The 20,463-nt window shown below is 40.8% G+C and overlaps 1 protein-coding gene across 1 annotated transcript in view; it reads right to left on the bottom strand.

The window, feature by feature from the left end:
* pard3ba (par-3 family cell polarity regulator beta a) overlaps window positions 1-20,463 on the bottom strand; it is a 329,828-nt gene that overhangs the window by 22,372 nt on the left and 286,993 nt on the right. Inside the window, 1 exon segment of the mRNA XM_061889407.1 lies at window positions 10,914-10,975. Coding sequence (XP_061745391.1) covers window positions 10,914-10,975 — 62 coding nt within the window.

Here is a 20,463-nt window from a genome sequence, read left to right as displayed (position 1 = left end):
GATAACCCGAGGCAGGGTCAGCGCGCCCCTGACCCCCTGCTTTGATGCTAATGATGCTAATGTTGTCCATATGGTGGCATGTGGCCTCGAGCTGTACCCCACAACCAGGGGAGAGGCAGGCAAAGAAAAAGTGGCGGGACATTATCCGCCTCCCGAGGGCGAGGTTCTCCACAACAAGGCCTCTGGAACACACTTCAAATCCTCTTTGCTTTGCCAAATCTCCATTTCAGATGCAAGCAGCAAATACACTGGACCCCAAACTTGGAAGATGAGCAAAGAAACAATAACGTTTCACACAGAAGTCGGCCAGTGGGAAAAAGTCTGCTTTTAGTCTGGAATATGAATGCCTCAGACTGGAAGTTTGCAGAGATCCATGACATTGGGAGAGATCGTCAGAACTTCAGGAGATGGCAAAAAGCCGCTGCCTGACCAGGGCTCAGAAAATCTGCAGAGACTCCTCCCACCCCCACCAAGGACTGTTTTCACTGCTGGACTCTAGACAGAAGTTCCACAGCAGAACCTCCAGGTTCTGGAACAGCTTCTTCCCTCAGGCCATAAGACTCTTGAACACATCATAATAATCCCCTCAATCCCCCCCAAATTCTTGCTGATTGTATTGTACCATTGTATTGTACCATATTGTACCGTATGTCCCGCTAAGAAATCTGTGTTCAAAGGACTCCGGCTTATTAGTGATTCCCAGAGCCCAAAAAAGTCTGCGGGCTATAGAGCGTTTTCTATTGGGGCTCCAGTACTCTGGAATGTTCTCCCAGTAACAGTTAGAGATGTTACCTCAGTAGAAGCTTTTAAGTCCCATCTTAAAACTCATTTGTATACTCTAGCCTTTAAATAGACCTCCTTTTTAGACCAGTTGATCTGCCGTTTCTTTTCTGCTCAGATTCCGTGACCACAGATGAGTCGCTAGCTGTCTAAAGTCAGGACCCATGGTGGACCACTCGTCTGTGCGGCAGTTGGGGACGTCTCTGTGCTGCTGACCTGTCTCCACTCAAGATGATCTCCTGCTGGCCACATTATGGACTGGACTCTCACTATTATGTTAGATCCACTATGGACTGGACTCTCACTATTATGTTAGATCCACTATGGACTGGACTCTCACTATTATGTTAGAGCCACTATGGACTGGACTCTCACTATTATGTTAGATCCACTATGGACTGGACTCTCACTATTATGTTAGATCCACTATGGACTGGACTCTCACACTATTTTGTTAGATCCACTATGGACTGGACTCTCACTATTATGTTAGATCCACTATGGACTGGACTCTCACTATTATGTTAGATCCACTATGGACTGGACTCTCACTATTATGTTAGATCCACTATGGACTGGACTCTCACACTATTTTGTTAGATCCACTATGGACTGGACTCTCACTATTATGTTAGATCCACTATGGACTGGACTCTCACTATTATGTTAGATCCACTATGGACTGTAAACTCACTATTATGTTAGATCCACTATGGACTGGACTCTCACTATTATGTTAGATCCACTATGGACTGGACTCTCACTATTATGTTAGATCCACTATGGACTGGACTCTCACTATTATGTTAGATCCACTATGGACTGGACTCTCACACTATTATGTTAGATCCACTATGGACTGGACTCTCACTATTATGTTAGATCCACTATGGACTGGACTCTCACTATTATGTTAGATCCACTATGGACTGTAAACTCACTATTATGTTAGATCCACTATGGACTGGACTCTCACTATTATGTTAGATCCACTATGGACTGGACTCTCACTATTATGTTAGATCCACTATGGACTGGACTCTCACTATTATGTTAGATCCACTATGGACTGGACTTTCACTATTATGTTAGATCCACTATGGACTGGACTCTCACTATTATGTTAGATCCACTATGGACTGGACTCTCACACTATTATGTTAGATCCACTATGGACTGGACTCTCACACTATTATGTTAGATCCACTATGGACTGGACTCTCACTATTATGTTAGATCCACTATGGACTGGACTCTCACTATTATGTTAGATCCACTATGGACTGGACTCTCACACTATTATGTTAGATCCACTATGGACTGGACTTTCACTATTATGTTAGATCCACTATGGACTGGACTCTCACTATAATGTTAGATCCACTATGGACTGGACTCTCACTATTATGTTAGATCCACTATGGACTGGACTCTCACTATTATGTTAGATCCACTATGGACTGGACTCTCACTATTATGTTAGATCCACTATGGACTGGACTCTCACACTATTTTGTTAGATCCACTATGGACTGGACTCTCACTATTATGTTAGATCCACTATGGACTGGACTCTCACTATTATGTTAGATCCACTATGGACTGGACTCTCACTATTATGTTAGATCCACTATGGACTGGACTCTCACACTATTATGTTAGATCCACTATGGACTGGACTCTCACTATTATGTTAGATCCACTATGGACTGGACTCTCACTATTATGTTAGATCCACTATGGACTGTAAACTCACTATTATGTTAGATCCACTATGGACTGGACTCTCACTATTATGTTAGATCCACTATGGACTGGACTCTCACTATTATGTTAGATCCACTATGGACTGGACTCTCACTATTATGTTAGATCCACTATGGACTGGACTTTCACTATTATGTTAGATCCACTATGGACTGGACTCTCACTATTATGTTAGATCCACTATGGACTGGACTCTCACACTATTATGTTAGATCCACTATGGACTGGACTCTCACTATTATGTTAGATCCACTATGGACTGGACTCTCACTATTATGTTAGATCCACTATGGACTGGACTCTCACACTATTATGTTAGATCCACTATGGACTGGACTTTCACTATTATGTTAGATCCACTATGGACTGGACTCTCACTATAATGTTAGATCCACTATGGAATGGACTCTCACTATTATGTTAGATCCACTATGGACTGGACTCTCACACTTTAATGTTAGATCCACTATGGACTAGACTCTCACTATTATGTTAGATCCACTATGGACTGGACTCTCACTATTATGTTAGATCCACTATGGACTGGACTCTCACTATTATGTTAGATCCACTATGGACTGGACTCTCACTATAATGTTAGATCCACTATGGACTGGACTCTATTATGTAAGGTCCATTATGGACTGGACTCTCACTATTATGTTGGATCCACTATGGACTGGACTCTCACTATTATGTTAGATCCACTGTGGACTGGACTCTCACTATTATATTAGATCCACTATGGACTGGACTCTCACTATTATGTTAGATCCACTATGGACTGGACTTTCACTATTATGTTAGATCCAATATGGACTGGACTCTCACTAGTATGTTGAATCCACTATGGACTGGACTCTCACTATTATGTTAGATCCACAATGGACTGGACTCTCACTATTATGTTAGATCCACTATGGACTGGACTCTCACTATTATGTTAGATCCACTATGGAATGGACTCTCACTATTATGTTAGATCCACTATGGACTGGACTCTCACTATTATGTTGGATCCACTATGGACTGGACTCTCACTATTATGTTAGATCCATTATGGACTGGACTCTCACACTATTATGTTAGATCCACTGTGGACTGGACTCTCACACTATTATGTTAGATCCACTATGGACTGGACTCTCACTATTATGTTGGATCCACTATGGAATGGACTCTCACTATTATGTTAGATCCACTATGGACTGGACTCTCACTATTAAGTTAGATCCACTATGGAATGGACTCTCACTATTATGTTAGATCCACTATGGACTGGACTCTCACTATTATGTTAGATCCACTATGGACTGGACTCTCACTATTATGTTAGATCCACTATGGACTGGACTCTCACACTATTATGTTAGATCCACTATGGAATGGACTCTCACTATTATGTTAGATCCAATATGGACTGGACTCTCACTAGTATGTTGAATCCACTATGGACTGGACTCTCACTATTATGTTAGATCCACAATGGACTGGACTCTCACTATTATGTTAGATCCACTATGGACTGGACTCTCACTATTATGTTAGATCCACTATGGAATGGACTCTCACTATTATGTTAGATCCACTATGGACTGGACTCTCACTATTATGTTGGATCCACTATGGACTGGACTCTCACTATTATGTTAGATCCATTATGGACTGGACTCTCACACTATTATGTTAGATCCACTGTGGACTGGACTCTCACACTATTATGTTAGATCCACTATGGACTGGACTCTCACTATTATGTTGGATCCACTATGGAATGGACTCTCACTATTATGTTAGATCCACTATGGACTGGACTCTCACTATTAAGTTAGATCCACTATGGAATGGACTCTCACTATTATGTTAGATCCACTATGGACTGGACTCTCACTATTATGTTAGATCCACTATGGACTGGACTCTCACTATTATGTTAGATCCACTATGGACTGGACTCTCACACTATTATGTTAGATCCACTATGGAATGGACTCTCACTATTATGTTAGATCCACTATGGACTGGACTCTCACACTTTAATGTTAGATCCACTATGGACTGGACTATCACTATTATGTTAGATCCACTATGGAATGGACTCTCACTATTATGTTAGATCCACTATGGACTGGACTCTCACACTTTAATGTTAGATCCACTATAGACTGGACTCTCACTATTATGTTAGATCCACTATGGAATGGACTCTCACTATTATGTTAGATCCACTATGGACTGGACTCTCACACTTTAATGTTAGATCCACTATGGACTGGACTATCACTATTATGTTAGATCCACTATGGACTGGACTCTCACACTATTATGTTAGATCCACTATGGACTGGACTCTCACACTATTATGTTAGATCCACTATGGAATGGACTCTCACTATTATGTTAGATCCACTATGGAATGGACTCTCACTATTATGTTATATCCACTATGGACTGGACTCTCACACTTTAATGTTAGATCCACTATGGACTGGACTCTCACTATTATGTTAGATCCACTATGGACTGGACTATCACTATTATGTTAGATCCACTATGGACTGGACTCTCACACTATTATGTTAGATCCACTATGGACTGGACTCTCACTATTATGTTAGATCCACTATGGACTGGACTCTCACACTATTATGTTAGATCCACTATGGACTGGACTCTCACTATTATGTTAGATCCACTATGGACTGGACTCTCACACTATTATGTTAGATCCACTATGGACTGGACTCTCACTATTTTGTTAGATCCACTATGGACTGGACTCTCACTATAATGTTAGATCCACTATGGACTGGACTCTCACTATTATGTTAGATCCACTATGGACTGGACTCTTACGGTACTTTTCAGAGGCGGTATAGTACGGAATATGATTCATTAGTATTGTGGTACTACACTAATACCAGTATATCGTACAACCCTAGTACAAAGTCTCAAAGGAAGAAGCGTAATAAAAAAGTATCCAGTAACAAACGTGTCTGCACCAGTCAATTTACTGCATCATGAGTTTCACTTCATAAATTAAGTGTCGCCCCCAAAATAATTACCACCCCACTTCAACTTAAATCAATCAATCAAAGTTTATTTCTACAGCTCTTAATCCCAAGTGCCTTGAAGGGCTGACAAACTGCACAAATCCATTACAGACACTTTCTACTCCCATTTAGAGCATCTTTACTCTGTTTCTATTAAGTCTTTAACCGCCACATTACAGTAACTTTAGCATTTTTAAAAATATGAATATGTTGCTTGGAAGTGCACTTCAACTCACTTCTCTTACACTCCATGTACACAAGTTATGAACAAAAATAACACATTGACAGACTATTTATTTTCGAATTATGCAGTTTAAGTAGGGCTCCAGCAAGATGTTATTTTGTGTAAAACCACTCCTTGCTTATAACAAAAACGGTGAGATTTTCAAAGGTTGGATTTTTTTGTTGTTGTCATATTGTGGTGTTTGATGACTACTTAACACAACCATGTACAACCCCCGTTTCCATATGAGTTGGGAAATTGTGTTAGATGTAAATATAAACAGAATACAATGATTTGCAAATCCTTTTCAAGCCATATTCAGTTGAATATGCTACAAAGACAACATATTTGATGTTTTTTTTTTGCAAATAATCATTAACTTTCAAATTTGATGCCAGCAACAACAAAAAAAGTTGGAAAAGGTGGCAATGAATACTGATAAAGTTGAGGAATGCTCATCAAACACTTATTTGGAACATCCCACAGGTGTGCAGGCTAATTGGGAACAGGTGGGTGCCATGATTGGCTATAAAAACAGCTTCCCAAAAAAAGGATGGGGTGAGGTACACCCCTTTGTCCACAACTGCGTGAGCAAATAGTCAAACAGTTTAAGAACAACCTTTCTCAAAGTGACATTGCAAGAAATTTAGGGATTTCAACATCTACGCTCCATAATATCATCAAAAGGTTCAGAGAATCTGGAGAAATCACTCCACGTAAGCGGCATGGCCGGAAACCAACATTGAATGACCGTGACCTTCCATCCCTCAGACGCCACTGTATCAAAAACCGACATCAATCTCTAAAGGATATCACCACATGGGCTCAGGAACACTTCAGAAAACCACTGTCACTAAATACAGTTTGTCGCTACATCTGTAAGTGAAAGTTAAAGCTCTACTATGCAAAGCGAAAGCCATTTATCAACAACATCCATAAACGCCGCCGGCTTCTCTGGGCCAGAGATCTTCTAAGATGGACTGATGCAAAGTGGAAAAGTGTTCTGTGGTCTGACGAGTCCACATTTCAAATTGTTTATGGAAATATTCGAAATCGTGTCATCCGGACCAAAAGGGGAAGCGAACCATCCAGACTGTTATCGACGCAAAGTTGAAAAGCCAGCATGTGTGATGGTATGGGGGTGCATTAGTGCCCAAGGCATGGGTAACTTACACATCTGTGAAGGCACCATTAATGCTGAAAGGTACATACAGGTTTCGGAACAACATATGCTGCCATCTAAGCGCCGTCTTCTTCATGGACGCCCCTGCTTATTTCAGCAAGACAATCCCAAGCCACATTCAGCATGTGTTACAACAGCGTGGCTATGTAGTAAAAGAGTGCGGGTACTTTCCTGGCCCGCCTGCAGTCCAGACCTGTCTCCCATGGAAAATGTGTGGCGCATTATGAAGCGTAAAATACGACAGCGGAAACCCCGGACTGTTGAAGGACTGAAGCTCTACATAAAACAAGAATGGGAAAGAATTCCACTTTCAAAGCTTCAACAATTAGTTTCCTCAGTTCCCAAACGTTTATTGAGTGTTGTTAAAAGAAAAGGTGATGTAACACAGTGGTGAACATGCCCTTTCCCAACTACTTTGGCACGTGTTGCAGCCATGAAATTCTAAGTTAATTATTATTTGCAAAAAAAAAAAAGTTTGAGTTTGAACATCAAATATGTTGTCTTTGTAGCATATTCAACTGAATATGGGTTGAAAAGGAATTGCAAATCATTGTATTCTGTTTATATTTACATCTAACACAATTTCCCAACTCATATGGAAACAGGGTTTGTAGCTTTCTCATTCATAGGCTGGCTTTTCAAGACTCAATGACTGGATACTTCATTGATGTGTGCTCCAAGGTTAGTGTTTGAATGGCTGCACAATCCCGAGATGATGATCTTGGGATTGTGCAGCCATTCAAACACAAACATTGGAGCACACATCACGGAAGCGTCCAGTCGTTGACATGATTGCCCATGTCATGTCATGTCAGTAGTCAATCAAATGCTACTGTGGGAGTGACCTCAGTTCAGTTGCTTGATATGAAGGTTATATCAATCCCAGATCTCCAACATATGCTCTGTGCCTTGAAGACTCAACATGAATACCTTCACATTCTACGGGAGGCGGCAAAGACCTGCTGTTGTTGCAGTAATTCCGGAAGATCCAGAGGAATCGGAAGCCAAGGGCCTATCTGACAGCTGTTGCGTTCCGACCAGATCTTCTGCCGGTCACCCCAAAAGTTCGTTAGATGACACATAAGCTGGTTTTGAATGAATCCCAGACAGAGTAGCTGATTTTGATATTTTAATCCAAAGCTTTGGGAGACCATCTATGCCCAACACAATCAATTTGCATCGCCCTAGTTTATCTGACAACATTACGGAAGCGCTGTCTTTTTCACTACCTCACTCGCCCCCCTCCCCTCCCCTACAGAGCGAATACCCTTATCTATTGTCTTGCTTAGCTGGAGCCGTCCTGGATTTCGATCACAAGGTCGTTTACAGTGTACCAGCGGTCAGGAGATAGGGAAAAGCTAAACAGGGTACTAGGTAGAACACTAGCTATTTCAAATATCACTCCGGAACAAAAGAAATAACTTAAAAATATGGATTTATGTAGATATCTATCTCCGTCACAGCGATGATGAGATCACTGACCCAGACTGGAGCGCCAGCCAGAATTAACTTTGTCTGGATGAGCTAGCTAGCTCTCCAGAACTTCCTGCTAAAAAAGTAGGAGAGGAAAGAATACCCTCATTCCAGTTGAGGAGGAGCTGGCTGGCCCAGGCTCATCTTCCACACCGCCTGCCAGAGGGAGAGGACGCTCAACCGCAACACCTCCTTCAAAGAGGAGGGGAGGAGCTACAGGCCACTCTGAAATCCAGCATGATGAGATCACTGACTCAGACTGGAGCGCCAGCCAGATTGAACTTTCTCTGGATGAGCTAGCTAGCTCTCCAGCACCTCCCGCTGAAGGCAGTAGGAGAGCAAAGGAAGTCATTCCAGTTGAGGAGGAGTTTATCTTCCACACCTCCTGCCAGAGGGAGAGGTGGAGGATGCTCTACCGCAACACCTCCTCCGAAAGGAAGGAGATGAGCTACACATTGTGAAACACATTGTCTGTGTGCAGAGATGAGGGAGGAGACCAATATAATTAGTTGCTTTTTAACCATTCTTGCCAACCCTCCCGAAATTCAGCAACTCTCCTGAAAACTTCCCGGGACAAATTTTCTCCCGAAATTCAGGTGGAGCTGGAGGCCACGCCCCCTCCAGCTCTATGCGAACCTGAGTGAAGACAGCCTGTTTTCACGTCCGCTTTCCCACAATATAAACAGCGTGTCTGCCCAATGACGTTATAACTGTACAATGATCGAGGGCGAGTTCTTGGTTTATTACGTGGGTCAATTGTTAGGCAGTTTCATTAACGTCCTCCCAGCGCGGGTAACAACACACAACAACAGCAGTCACGTTTTCGTCTACCGTAAAGCAGTTCGTCTACCGTAAACAGCAATGTTGTAACACTCCTAAACAGGACAATACTGCCATCTACTGTACATGCATATGGTTAGAAAAATAGTGACAGAGAATAGAAAAAGGATGGACAATTCAACCCTTAACTCAACAATGCGTAGATGAGTGATATTCGTGTGTATATGTGGTAAATAAATGAACACTGAAATACAAGTATTTATTTTATTCATATATATATATATATATATATATATATATATATATATATATATATGGTGTACCCCGCCTTCCGCCCGATTGTAGCTGAGATAGGCGCCAGTGCCCCCCGCGATCCCAAAGGGAATAAGCGGTAGAAATGGATGGATGGATGGATATATACATACATAATATATATATATACATACATATATTATATATACATAATATATATATATATATATATACATACATAATAAATATATATATATGTGTATATATATATATATATATACATACATAATATATATATATATATACATAATATATATATATACATACATAATATATATATATATATATATATATATATATATATATATATATATATATATATATATATATGAAATATTTGACTCTTAACCACGCCCCACCCCAAACCACCTCCCAAAATCGGAGGTCTCAAGGTTGAAAAGTATGTTATTAACATAGGGTTAGGTTTAGGATTAGGGAAGACTCTTAGTTAATGGCTTACGGCTTGTAAAATAAGGCCATGCAGAATAAGGCATTATTAAGGGTTAGGGTTATTTAATTATGACTAATTAAGAGCCAATATGCTACTAATTTGCATGTTAATAAGCAAGTAATTAATGGGGAATAGGTGTACCTTAAAGTTAACAAAAACATTATTCAGCACTACTTGCTAGGAACTCATAGATAATTAAGAAAGGAGGAGCCGTAACTCATTCTCATTTCACTTCTTCAAAACTATCAGCTGCAGTAGTTGTAATTATGATTTAACTAGCAAGTTTGAACTGAAGTCCCTTTTCTGCTCCATTATGTCCCCTCTCGCTCTCCTGAGCCGGCGTCTGCGCTCCCTGCCGCAGGTTATATCAGGCGGCCCAATAAGCCGTGAAATGACTTTCTCTCCTCATCTCCCTACCGGTGTCCCCCTTCTACATTCATCCTGCGTCCTCCCATCAGTCTGCCGCCAGCCACTAATGTGAAGTTGCTATGGCGGCCTGACGAGCCGCGCGTCTTTACTTTCCTAATTTGACAGGAGAACAGCTAAACAAACAGGAGGGGAGAGTGCGGCGGCAGTAAAGCCGGCACACGCCTGACAGGAGGCCGGCGTCCCCGGGCTGAGTCTCCTGCCGGTGCCGGGCTCTCTGGAGACCTGATCGGTCCTTTTCCTGGGATGAGTAGACACTCCCAGGGCAAACACTCCACATTTAATTATAAGCGCCAAAGAGGATTAGCCTGGGTGGAGTATGTGTGTGTGTGTGTGTGTGTGTGTGTGTGTGTGTGTGTGTGTGTGTGTGTGTGTGTGTGTGTGTGCTAATACAAGTGTGTGAGGAAAGGGGGCACACAGACAGATAGTAAGCCCCTTTGGCTCCCCACACTCAGAAACACTTACCTGGTGTGTGTGTGGTGTGGCCCGTCCAATTCTTCATAAAGGTGAACGTGTCTGGGTGCAACCTGCAAGGAGAAATGGAACAAGTTGAAGACTTTTTGGTTGACTTACCAACAGTATTCAGGAAAACTACTGTTAAAAAGTTACTTTTTAACAAGTGTAATTATTCACTCAAGGAAGTAATGGGATATATATATATATATATATATATATATTAGGGCTGGGCAACGATTAAAAATTTTAATCGAAGTTAATCGCACTATTTCTCTGATTAATCGCGATTAACTGCATTGTATACGCAAAGCCCAATAATGAATTCAAAAGTAGTGTGTAGTGCACCTTTATTGGAATATTCTCCCACATGAACAAAAGCGCCAAGACATTTGTTGTGCAAACACAATTTAAATCAGTCCTTGTTAAACAGTAGCAGTTAAATAGCATATTTGATGAAAATCAACTCCAAAAATGTAAATACAAACATTTAAGCTTATTGCCACTGCCAGGGTATTTAAGTTATTCTGTTTGTTATGGAAAATAAATATAATCTACATACAAATCTCTGAGCCACAATCATAACATCTGAACAGGCAATTTCTGAGGTAACAGCAGAAACATTTTTTTTTATCAGGGATCTTATGTTTAAAAAACCTATATTATAGGTAGTGGGCTGTTTAGGGAATTTTTGATCAAATTATCCGTAGTAGCAATATTAATAATGTTGTGTTTATTCTGCGTAGTGCACTTAAAATAATTATGACCATATCTAGGAATTGATATGATGGGAATTTTCCGATTGTTTGCTTGGTGCTTTGATAAACTGAAGGCATCATATACATGGTACTATATTGTGATGTTATGAGCCAGGGGAAAAAAGAACTACCTAAAAAACCTAAAAACCTAAAAAAAGAACTACCTAAAAAACTACTAAAAAAGAACGCATAAATTTGCCCACCCCTAATATATATATATATATATATATATATATATATATATATATATATATATATATATATATATATATATATATATATACACATATATATATACACACATATATATATGTACACATGCAAGCAAAGGAACATGTAAGCTAATATTAACATTGCTGTATGTATACTTTTGACCCAGCACATTTGCTCACATTTTCAGTAGAGCCATAATAAATTCATAAAAGAAGCAAACTTCATGAATGTTTTTTGTGAGCAACAAGTATGTGCTCCAATCACTACATCACAAAACAACAAGAGTTGTAGAAATGATTGGAAACTCAAGACAGCCATGACATCATGTTCTTTACAAGTGGATGTAAACTTTTGACCACGAGTATATGTATATATATATATATATGTATATATATATATATATATATATATATACATGCAATTGAGCGACGTTTCATGAGAGCAGAGTGTGTGTGTGCCTTTAAAAGGCGGTGCCTGTTGACGTCAACGAGTGCTCGCTCTGAGCAGGGTTTTAGCTCAGCTGTGTTTGTTAGCTTAGCAGCGGCAGATACCTCATCTTGCACGACACCGGCAATGACGACAGCTCTGTTGAATCTTATCACTGGTGTGTTACCTCTGGTTAATAAAGAGATTAAACGTGCTACAACTGCTGTCATATCTTCTTGTCCACAGACTGGGTTTAAACTCCTCCTATTTGCTTTTAAATGTCTAAACAACCTCGTGCCAACTTATCTCTCCGACCTCCTTCAGCCTTACTGCTCCACCCGATCCCTAAAATCAGCTGATCAGCTGCTACTGAGGGTCCCTGACACAAGGCTGAAGCTCAGAGGTGACAGAGCTTTTGCCGCTGCTGCTCCTAAGCTCTGGAACGACCTACCTCTGAGTATTAGACAAGCCTCCTCTCTTCCTATTTTTAAATCTCTCTTAAAAACATACTTTTATTCCTTGGCTTTTAACACTGAGTGATATCCACCCTGCAATGACGCCCCATTATACACCTGCTGTCAACCTGTTTTTATGTTTTATTTATTTATTTTTGATCATGTTCTGTTTGTGTTGTGTTGTTTGCTCGGTCCTCATATTATCTTTTAAGGTGCCCATTGCACAGCACTTTGGCTACCCCTGTGGTACATTTTAAATGTGCTTTATAAATAAAGTTGATTTGATTTGTCACTTTAATCCAGTTCAGTTCAGTTTCAGTTTATTTGGAACATACATAAGATACAATGTAATGCATCCCACAATTCCAGTTGTTTCATTACAGCACATAGTAGGAAGAAGCAGAGCTTATTTATTCTTATTCCTTTTCCTACCATGGACATTTTATCCAATTTCTGTGTTCTCTGCAACATAACAGTGAACATAATGAATAAATAATATACCGTAGTAAGCAGACAAATATTAAATACTTATAATAAAAAAATATTTAAAAAAAGGAACTAATCAGAACAGAACAGAACAAATCCATGATGTGTTCATTATTTTCTCGTAGTAGTGTTGTGTATTTGTGTGTGTGTTTAATGTTTGCTGTGTGATGTTGCCTTTAGTGTTGCTGCTACTGATTTTATTCACAAAACTAATGATGTCATGTCATCTACAGTAAATATTTGCACTCAATCTTCATATCAGCTCGAGACCCAAATAAACGATATGGTTCCAACTAGCATATTAGCATTATATCACTTTGAATCAAATGGAACCTTACACCCCCCCCCAGGATCCTGATGGCACCCTTCCTCTGTTTGTCATCCTCCATAAAGCAGGAAGTACCCTGCTAACACACACACACACACACACACACACACACACACACACACACACACACACACACACACACACACACACACACACACACACACACACACACACACACACACACACACACACACACACACACACACAAGCAGAGGTCTGCGCTCAATTAAGTGTCAGTCAAGTTCAACACGGTCGTTATAGCAACAAATGTTCTTGCAGACTAAGATGGTTATTGTCAGAAGTACAACATCTACATGCTGTATGACTACAAATGTGAAGAAAAAGTCCACAATAAACATCAATGGGGTGCACAATGTACCCCGCCTACCGCCCAAATGCAGCTGAGATAGACTTCAGCACCCCCCACCACCCCAAAAGGGACAAGCGGTAGAAAATGGAGGGATGGATAAACTATTCGGTACCTGCTGAGACAATTGACAATCTAATAAAAGGTTAAGGAGAAGTAAACATCTCTAGTAGTGATGGATACCTTTCACATTTGAACCAATTCTGTCCCAATTTTCAAAACTTTTGCATTTTTTTATGTGGTCATAAATGTTTAAAATAAGAAAATGTAATTCCATAACTGTTCTGTCCAGTTGTTAAATCTTACTGTCTTACTCTTCTATCATTTGCAAGTATGCATTGGTATGTTGCCGTAGTCAGGAAGTAGTTTTTGTCATTGTGTGACAGGCTGCTGTTATGCTGTGACCTACAAAGTGTTTGTACTGTAAGTATTGTACTTATTACACACCAGCTGTTTGATTGTAAAATGCATCTTAGCTGTTCTTGGCAGTGGAAAACGTGCAATGCTAACCAGTAGCATGTATATGGCATATCCAATGTAAATTAGCATTGAGCTAGCATATTTCTGAAAAGTGCAGCCTTACTTCTTTGTGCTTGCTATCAGACATGCTTGTTTTGTTGGCATGGGGAATTACAACATTGCTTCCAGGCAGTCTGCTAAAAATACGCATGTTTGCTCACCAAGTGGTGAGTCGACAAAAGTTATTGAAATATGATCCTGATTTTACGTGAATCATTACCTGTTATTGGCAGAATCTGGTTGGTTTACCAAATATGTTACCCATCCCTAATCTCTATTATTGTAGGTACTGTAACACATGTCCATTCATCATCTCTCACTATTATGTTAGATCCACTATGGACTGGACTCTCACTATTATGTTAGATCCACTATGGACTGGACTCTCACTATTATGTTAGATCCACTATGGACTGGACTCTCACTATTATGTTAGATCCACTATGGACTGGACTCTCACTATCATGTTAGATCCACTATGGACTGGACTCTCACTATTATGTTAGATCCACTATGGACTGGACTCTCACTATTATGTTAGATCCACTATGGACTGGACTCTCACTATTATGTTGGATTCACTATGGACTGGACTCTCACTATTATGTTAGATCCACTATGGACTGGACTCTCACTATTATGTTAGATCCACTATGGACTGGACTCTCACTATTATGTTAGATCCACTATGGACTGGACTCTCACTATTATGTTAGATCCACTATGGACTGGACTCTCACTATTATGTTAGATCCACTATGGACTGGACTCTCACTATTATGTTGGATTCACTATGGACTGGACTCTCACTATTATGTTAGATCCACTATGGACTGGACTCTCACTATTATGTTAGATCCACTATGGACTGGACTCTCACTATTATGTTAGATCCACTATGGACTGGACTCTCACTATTATGTTAGATCCACTATGGACTGGACTCTCACTATTATGTTAGATCCACTATGGACTGGACTCTCACTATTATGTTAGATCCACTATGGACTGGACTCTCACTATTATGTTAGATCCACTATGGACTGGACTCTCACTATTATGTTAGATCCACTATGGACTGGACTCCCACTATTATGTTAGATCCACTATGGACTGGACTCTCACTATTATGTTAGATCCACTATGGACTGGACTCTCACTATTATGTTAGATCCACTATGGACTGGACTCTCACTATTATGTTAGATCCACTATGGACTGGACTCTCACTATTATGTTAGATCTACTATGGACTGGACTCTCACTATTATGTTAGATCCACTATGGACTGGACTCTCACACTATTATGTTAGATCCATTATGGACTGGACTCTCACTATTATGTTAGATCCACTATGGACTGGACTCTCACTATTATGTTAGATCCACTATGGACTGGACTCTCACTATTATGTTAGATCCACTATGGACTGGACTCTCACTATTATGTTAGATCCACTATGGACTGGACTCTCACTATTATGTTAGATCCACTCTGGACTGGACTTTCACAATATTATGCCAGACCCACTCAACGTCCATTGCATTCTGTCTCCCCTATAAGGGGAAGGAAGGGGGGGGGTTACCCACATCCACAGTCCTCTCCAAGGTTTCTCATAGGCATTCTTAGACGTCCCACAGAAATGTCTTTATAAAAGTTTAGATTGGAGTATGTTGTTTTTTTTAATGGGCAACGACGTTAATGAGTCTTGTTTTCATGTTAACACTTAAGTTTGTGAGTTTATCAATATGTGGCGTTTTTTTGATCATTTTAATTTAAAACTGTGGTAGTAAATGTTGAGTTTAATAGCAGTTATCATTAATCGTTACATCTCCACATGCAACCAAATGCTCTTGAACACCACGTCCATGTGCGCTGACACTGCAAAATAATGAGGGTCGATTAAATAAAGTAATTCAACACAGAGGCTTTAAATAAAACATATTTGTGTTTGTCATGTGCTGACATGTGACTTTACACTTCCACTGTAGTCCAACTACAGAGGAGGAATGTAAAGCTCCACATGTGGGGACATAAACACATGTCAACCACAAGCAAGCACAGCGCCCATACACACGCGTGTGTGTGTGTGTGTATAGGTTTCATGCAAACACTGACTTGAGAAAAAAAAAGAGGCATGCAAGGAAGGGTGGAGGGGGCACACACCCTCCCACCCTGGCAAGTGGCTAAAAGTGGAAATGCTATTTTGGTGTACAATTGTGTTTTCACACCAACTTGAAGCAAAACGTCCTGCGTGTCTTCTGCTGTCCACACAAGCGAGGATTAGGCCATGTCTGCATTAACCCCTTAAAATAATAATTATTTAGCCTGAGCCCCCTTTCAGCCACACTAAACCAGCGTTTAAGGTCCCCCTCCTCAAATAACATTTTACACGGGTAAGTGCGGCGTGTATTTCTTAAATCTCCGGCACTTAGCTTTTGTACACTGCATAAGTCCAGTCAAGTCAAGACCATTTTTTTTATATAGCTCGTTTAAAACAACTTTTATATTGAACCAAAGTGCTTTACAGGTTAAAAAAGCACAGAGCAACAGAAACAGAAAACAAATAAAGAACATAAACAAAGAATGAGCTGAACAAAATAGTGCAAGAAACAATAAGGTAAAAGGGGTTGAATAAAAAGCAAAACATTTGCTAAATAAAAATCAATCAATCAATCAATGTTTATTTATATAGCCCCAAATCACAAATGTCTCAAAGGACTCCACAAATCATTACGACTACAACATCCTCGGAAGAACCCACAAAAGGGCAAGGAAAACTCACACCCAGTGGGCAGGGAGAATTCACATCCAGTGGGACGCCAGTGACAATGCTGACTATGAGAAACCTTGGAGAGGACCTCAGATGTGAAGCAGACCAGCAAAATGTCCTGCACGCCTTCTGCTGTCCACACAAGTGAGGATTGGACAATGTGTGCTGAAGTGTGACTCATCTGAGCAAGCTGAGTTGTTCTCCGAGCAGCAGAAGGACAGGAATGGAAGGAAGTGAGCAGGCATCAGAGAGCAGAAGTGTGGTAAGAACAATGCAAATCATACGTCAGGCCTTCAAAGCAACCAGCACCACGCTTACCAAAAGGAAAAAAAAGGAAGCGTCCACAATTATTTGAGGGTAGGAAAATATAAACAAGATGGGAGCTACAAACCCTGTTTCCATATGAGTTGGGAAATTGTGTTGGATGTAAATATAAACAGAATACAATGATTTGCAAATCCTTTTCAAGCCATATTCAGTTGAATATGCTACAAAGACAACATATTTGATGTTCAAACTCATAAACTTTATATATTTTTTACAAATAATAATTAACTTAGAATTTCATGGCTGCACCCCCATACCATCACACATGCTGGCTTTTCAACTTTGCATCAATAACAGTCTGGATGGTTCAGTTCGATGTCGAATATTTCCATAAACAATTTGAAATGTTGACTCGTCAGACCACAGAACACTTTTCCGCTTTGCATCAGTCCATCTTAGATGATCTCGGGCCCAGAGAAGGCGGCGATTCTGGATGTTGTTGATAAATGGCTTTCGCTTTGCATACTAGAACTTTAACTTGCACTTACAGATGTAGCGACGAACTGTATTTAGTGACAGTGGTTTTCTGAAGTGTTCCTGAGCCCATGTGGTGATATCCTTTAGAGATTGATGTCGGATTTTGATACAGTGCCGTCTGAGGGATGGAAGGTCACGGTCATTCAATGTTGGTTTCCGGCCATGCTGCTTACGTGGAGTGATTTCTCCAGATTCTCTGAACCTTTTGATGATATTATGGAGCGTAGATGTTGAAATCCCTCAATTTCTTGCAATTGCACTTTGAGAAAGGTTGTTCTTAAACTGTTTGACTATTTGCTCACGCAGTTGTGGACAAAGGGGTGTACCTCGCCCCATCCTTTCTTGTGAAAGACTGAGCATTTTTTGGGAAGCTGTTTTTATAGCCAATCATGGCACTCACCTGTTCCCAATTAGCCTGCACACCTGTGGGATGTTCCCAATAAGTGTTTGATGAGCATTCCTCAACTTTATCAGTATTTATTGCCACCTTTCCCAACTTCTTTGTCACGTGTTGCTGGCATCAAATTCTAAAGTTAATGATTATGTGCAAAAAATTAAGTTTATGAGTTTGAACATCAAATATGTTGTCTTTGTAGCATATTCAACTGAATATGGCTTGAAAAGGATTTGCAAATCATTGTATTCTGTTTATATTTACATCTAACACCATTTCCCAACTCATATGGAAACGGGGTTTGTAAAAGAAGACACGGGGGTGTTGGAAGGAAGGCACACACTTCTAATGATCTGCAATCCAAGACTTGGGTTGAGTTTTGCGATCCACACGACGGCTGTTTATAGTTCATTTGTCAAAGCCGCCACGGACACGGACAAGATCCCTGACCAGCATAAACACGTGGAGCACACAATGATGGTGCACACAATGATGGTGCACACAATGATGGTGCACACAATGATGGTGCACACAATGATGGTGCACACAATGATGGTGCACACAATGATGGTGCACACAATGATAGTGCACACAATGATAGAGCACACAATGATGGAGCACACAATGATGGTGCACACAATGATGGTGCACACTGATGGTGCACACAATGATGGTGCACACAATGATGGAGCACACAATGATGGAGCACACAATGATGGTGCACACAATGATGGTGCACACAATGATGGTGCACACAATGATGGTGCACACAATGATGGTGCACACAATGACGGTGCACACAATGATGGTGCACACAATGATGGTGCACACAATGACGGTGCACACAATGACGGTGCACACAATGACGGTGCACACAATGACGGTGCACACAATGACGGTGCACACAATGACGGTGCACACAATGATGGAGCACACAATGATGGTGCACACAATGATGGTGCACACAATGATGGTGCACACAATGATGGAGCACACAATGATGGTGCACACAATGATGGTGCACACAGTGATGGTGCACACAATGATGGAGCACACAATGATGGTGCACACAATGATGGTGCACACAATGATGGTGCACACAATGATGGTGCACACAATGATGGTGCACACAATGATGGTGCACACAATGATAGAGCACACAATGATGGAGCACACAATGATGGTGCACACAATGATGGTGCACACAATGACGGTGCACACAATGATGGTGCACACAATGATGGTGCACACAATGACGGTGCACACAATGACGGTGCACACAATGACGGTGCACACAATGATGGTGCACACAATGACGGTGCACACAATGACGGTGCACACAATGATGGAGCACACAATGATGGTGCACACAATGATGGTGCACACAATGATGGTGCACACAATGATGGAGCACACAATGATGGTGCACACAATGATGGTGCACACAGTGATGGTGCACACAATGATGGAGCACACAATGATGGTGCACACAATGATGGTGCACACAATGATGGTGCACACAATGATGGTGCACACAATGATGGTGCACACAATGATAGTGCACACAATGATAGAGCACACAATGATGGAGCACACAATGATGGTGCACACAATGATGGTGCACACTGATGGTGCACACAATGATGGTGCACACAATGATGGAGCACACAATGATGGAGCACACAATGATGGTGCACACAATGATGGTGCACACAATGATGGTGCACACAATGATGGTGCACACAATGATGGTGCACACAATGACGGTGCACACAATGATGGTGCACACAATGATGGTGCACACAATGACGGTGCACACAATGACGGTGCACACAATGACGGTGCACACAATGATGGTGCACACAATGACGGTGCACACAATGACGGTGCACACAATGATGGAGCACACAATGATGGTGCACACAATGATGGTGCACACAATGATGGTGCACACAATGATGGAGCACACAATGATGGTGCACACAATGATGGTGCACACAGTGATGGTGCACACAATGATGGAGCACACAATGATGGT

This window comes from Nerophis ophidion, linkage group LG27 (genome assembly GCF_033978795.1).
Source record: "Nerophis ophidion isolate RoL-2023_Sa linkage group LG27, RoL_Noph_v1.0, whole genome shotgun sequence".
NCBI classification, from domain to species: domain Eukaryota; kingdom Metazoa; phylum Chordata; class Actinopteri; order Syngnathiformes; family Syngnathidae; genus Nerophis; species Nerophis ophidion.
The sequence above is the reverse complement of the archived record's forward strand: the minus strand, read 5'-3'. Positions and strand labels throughout refer to the sequence as shown.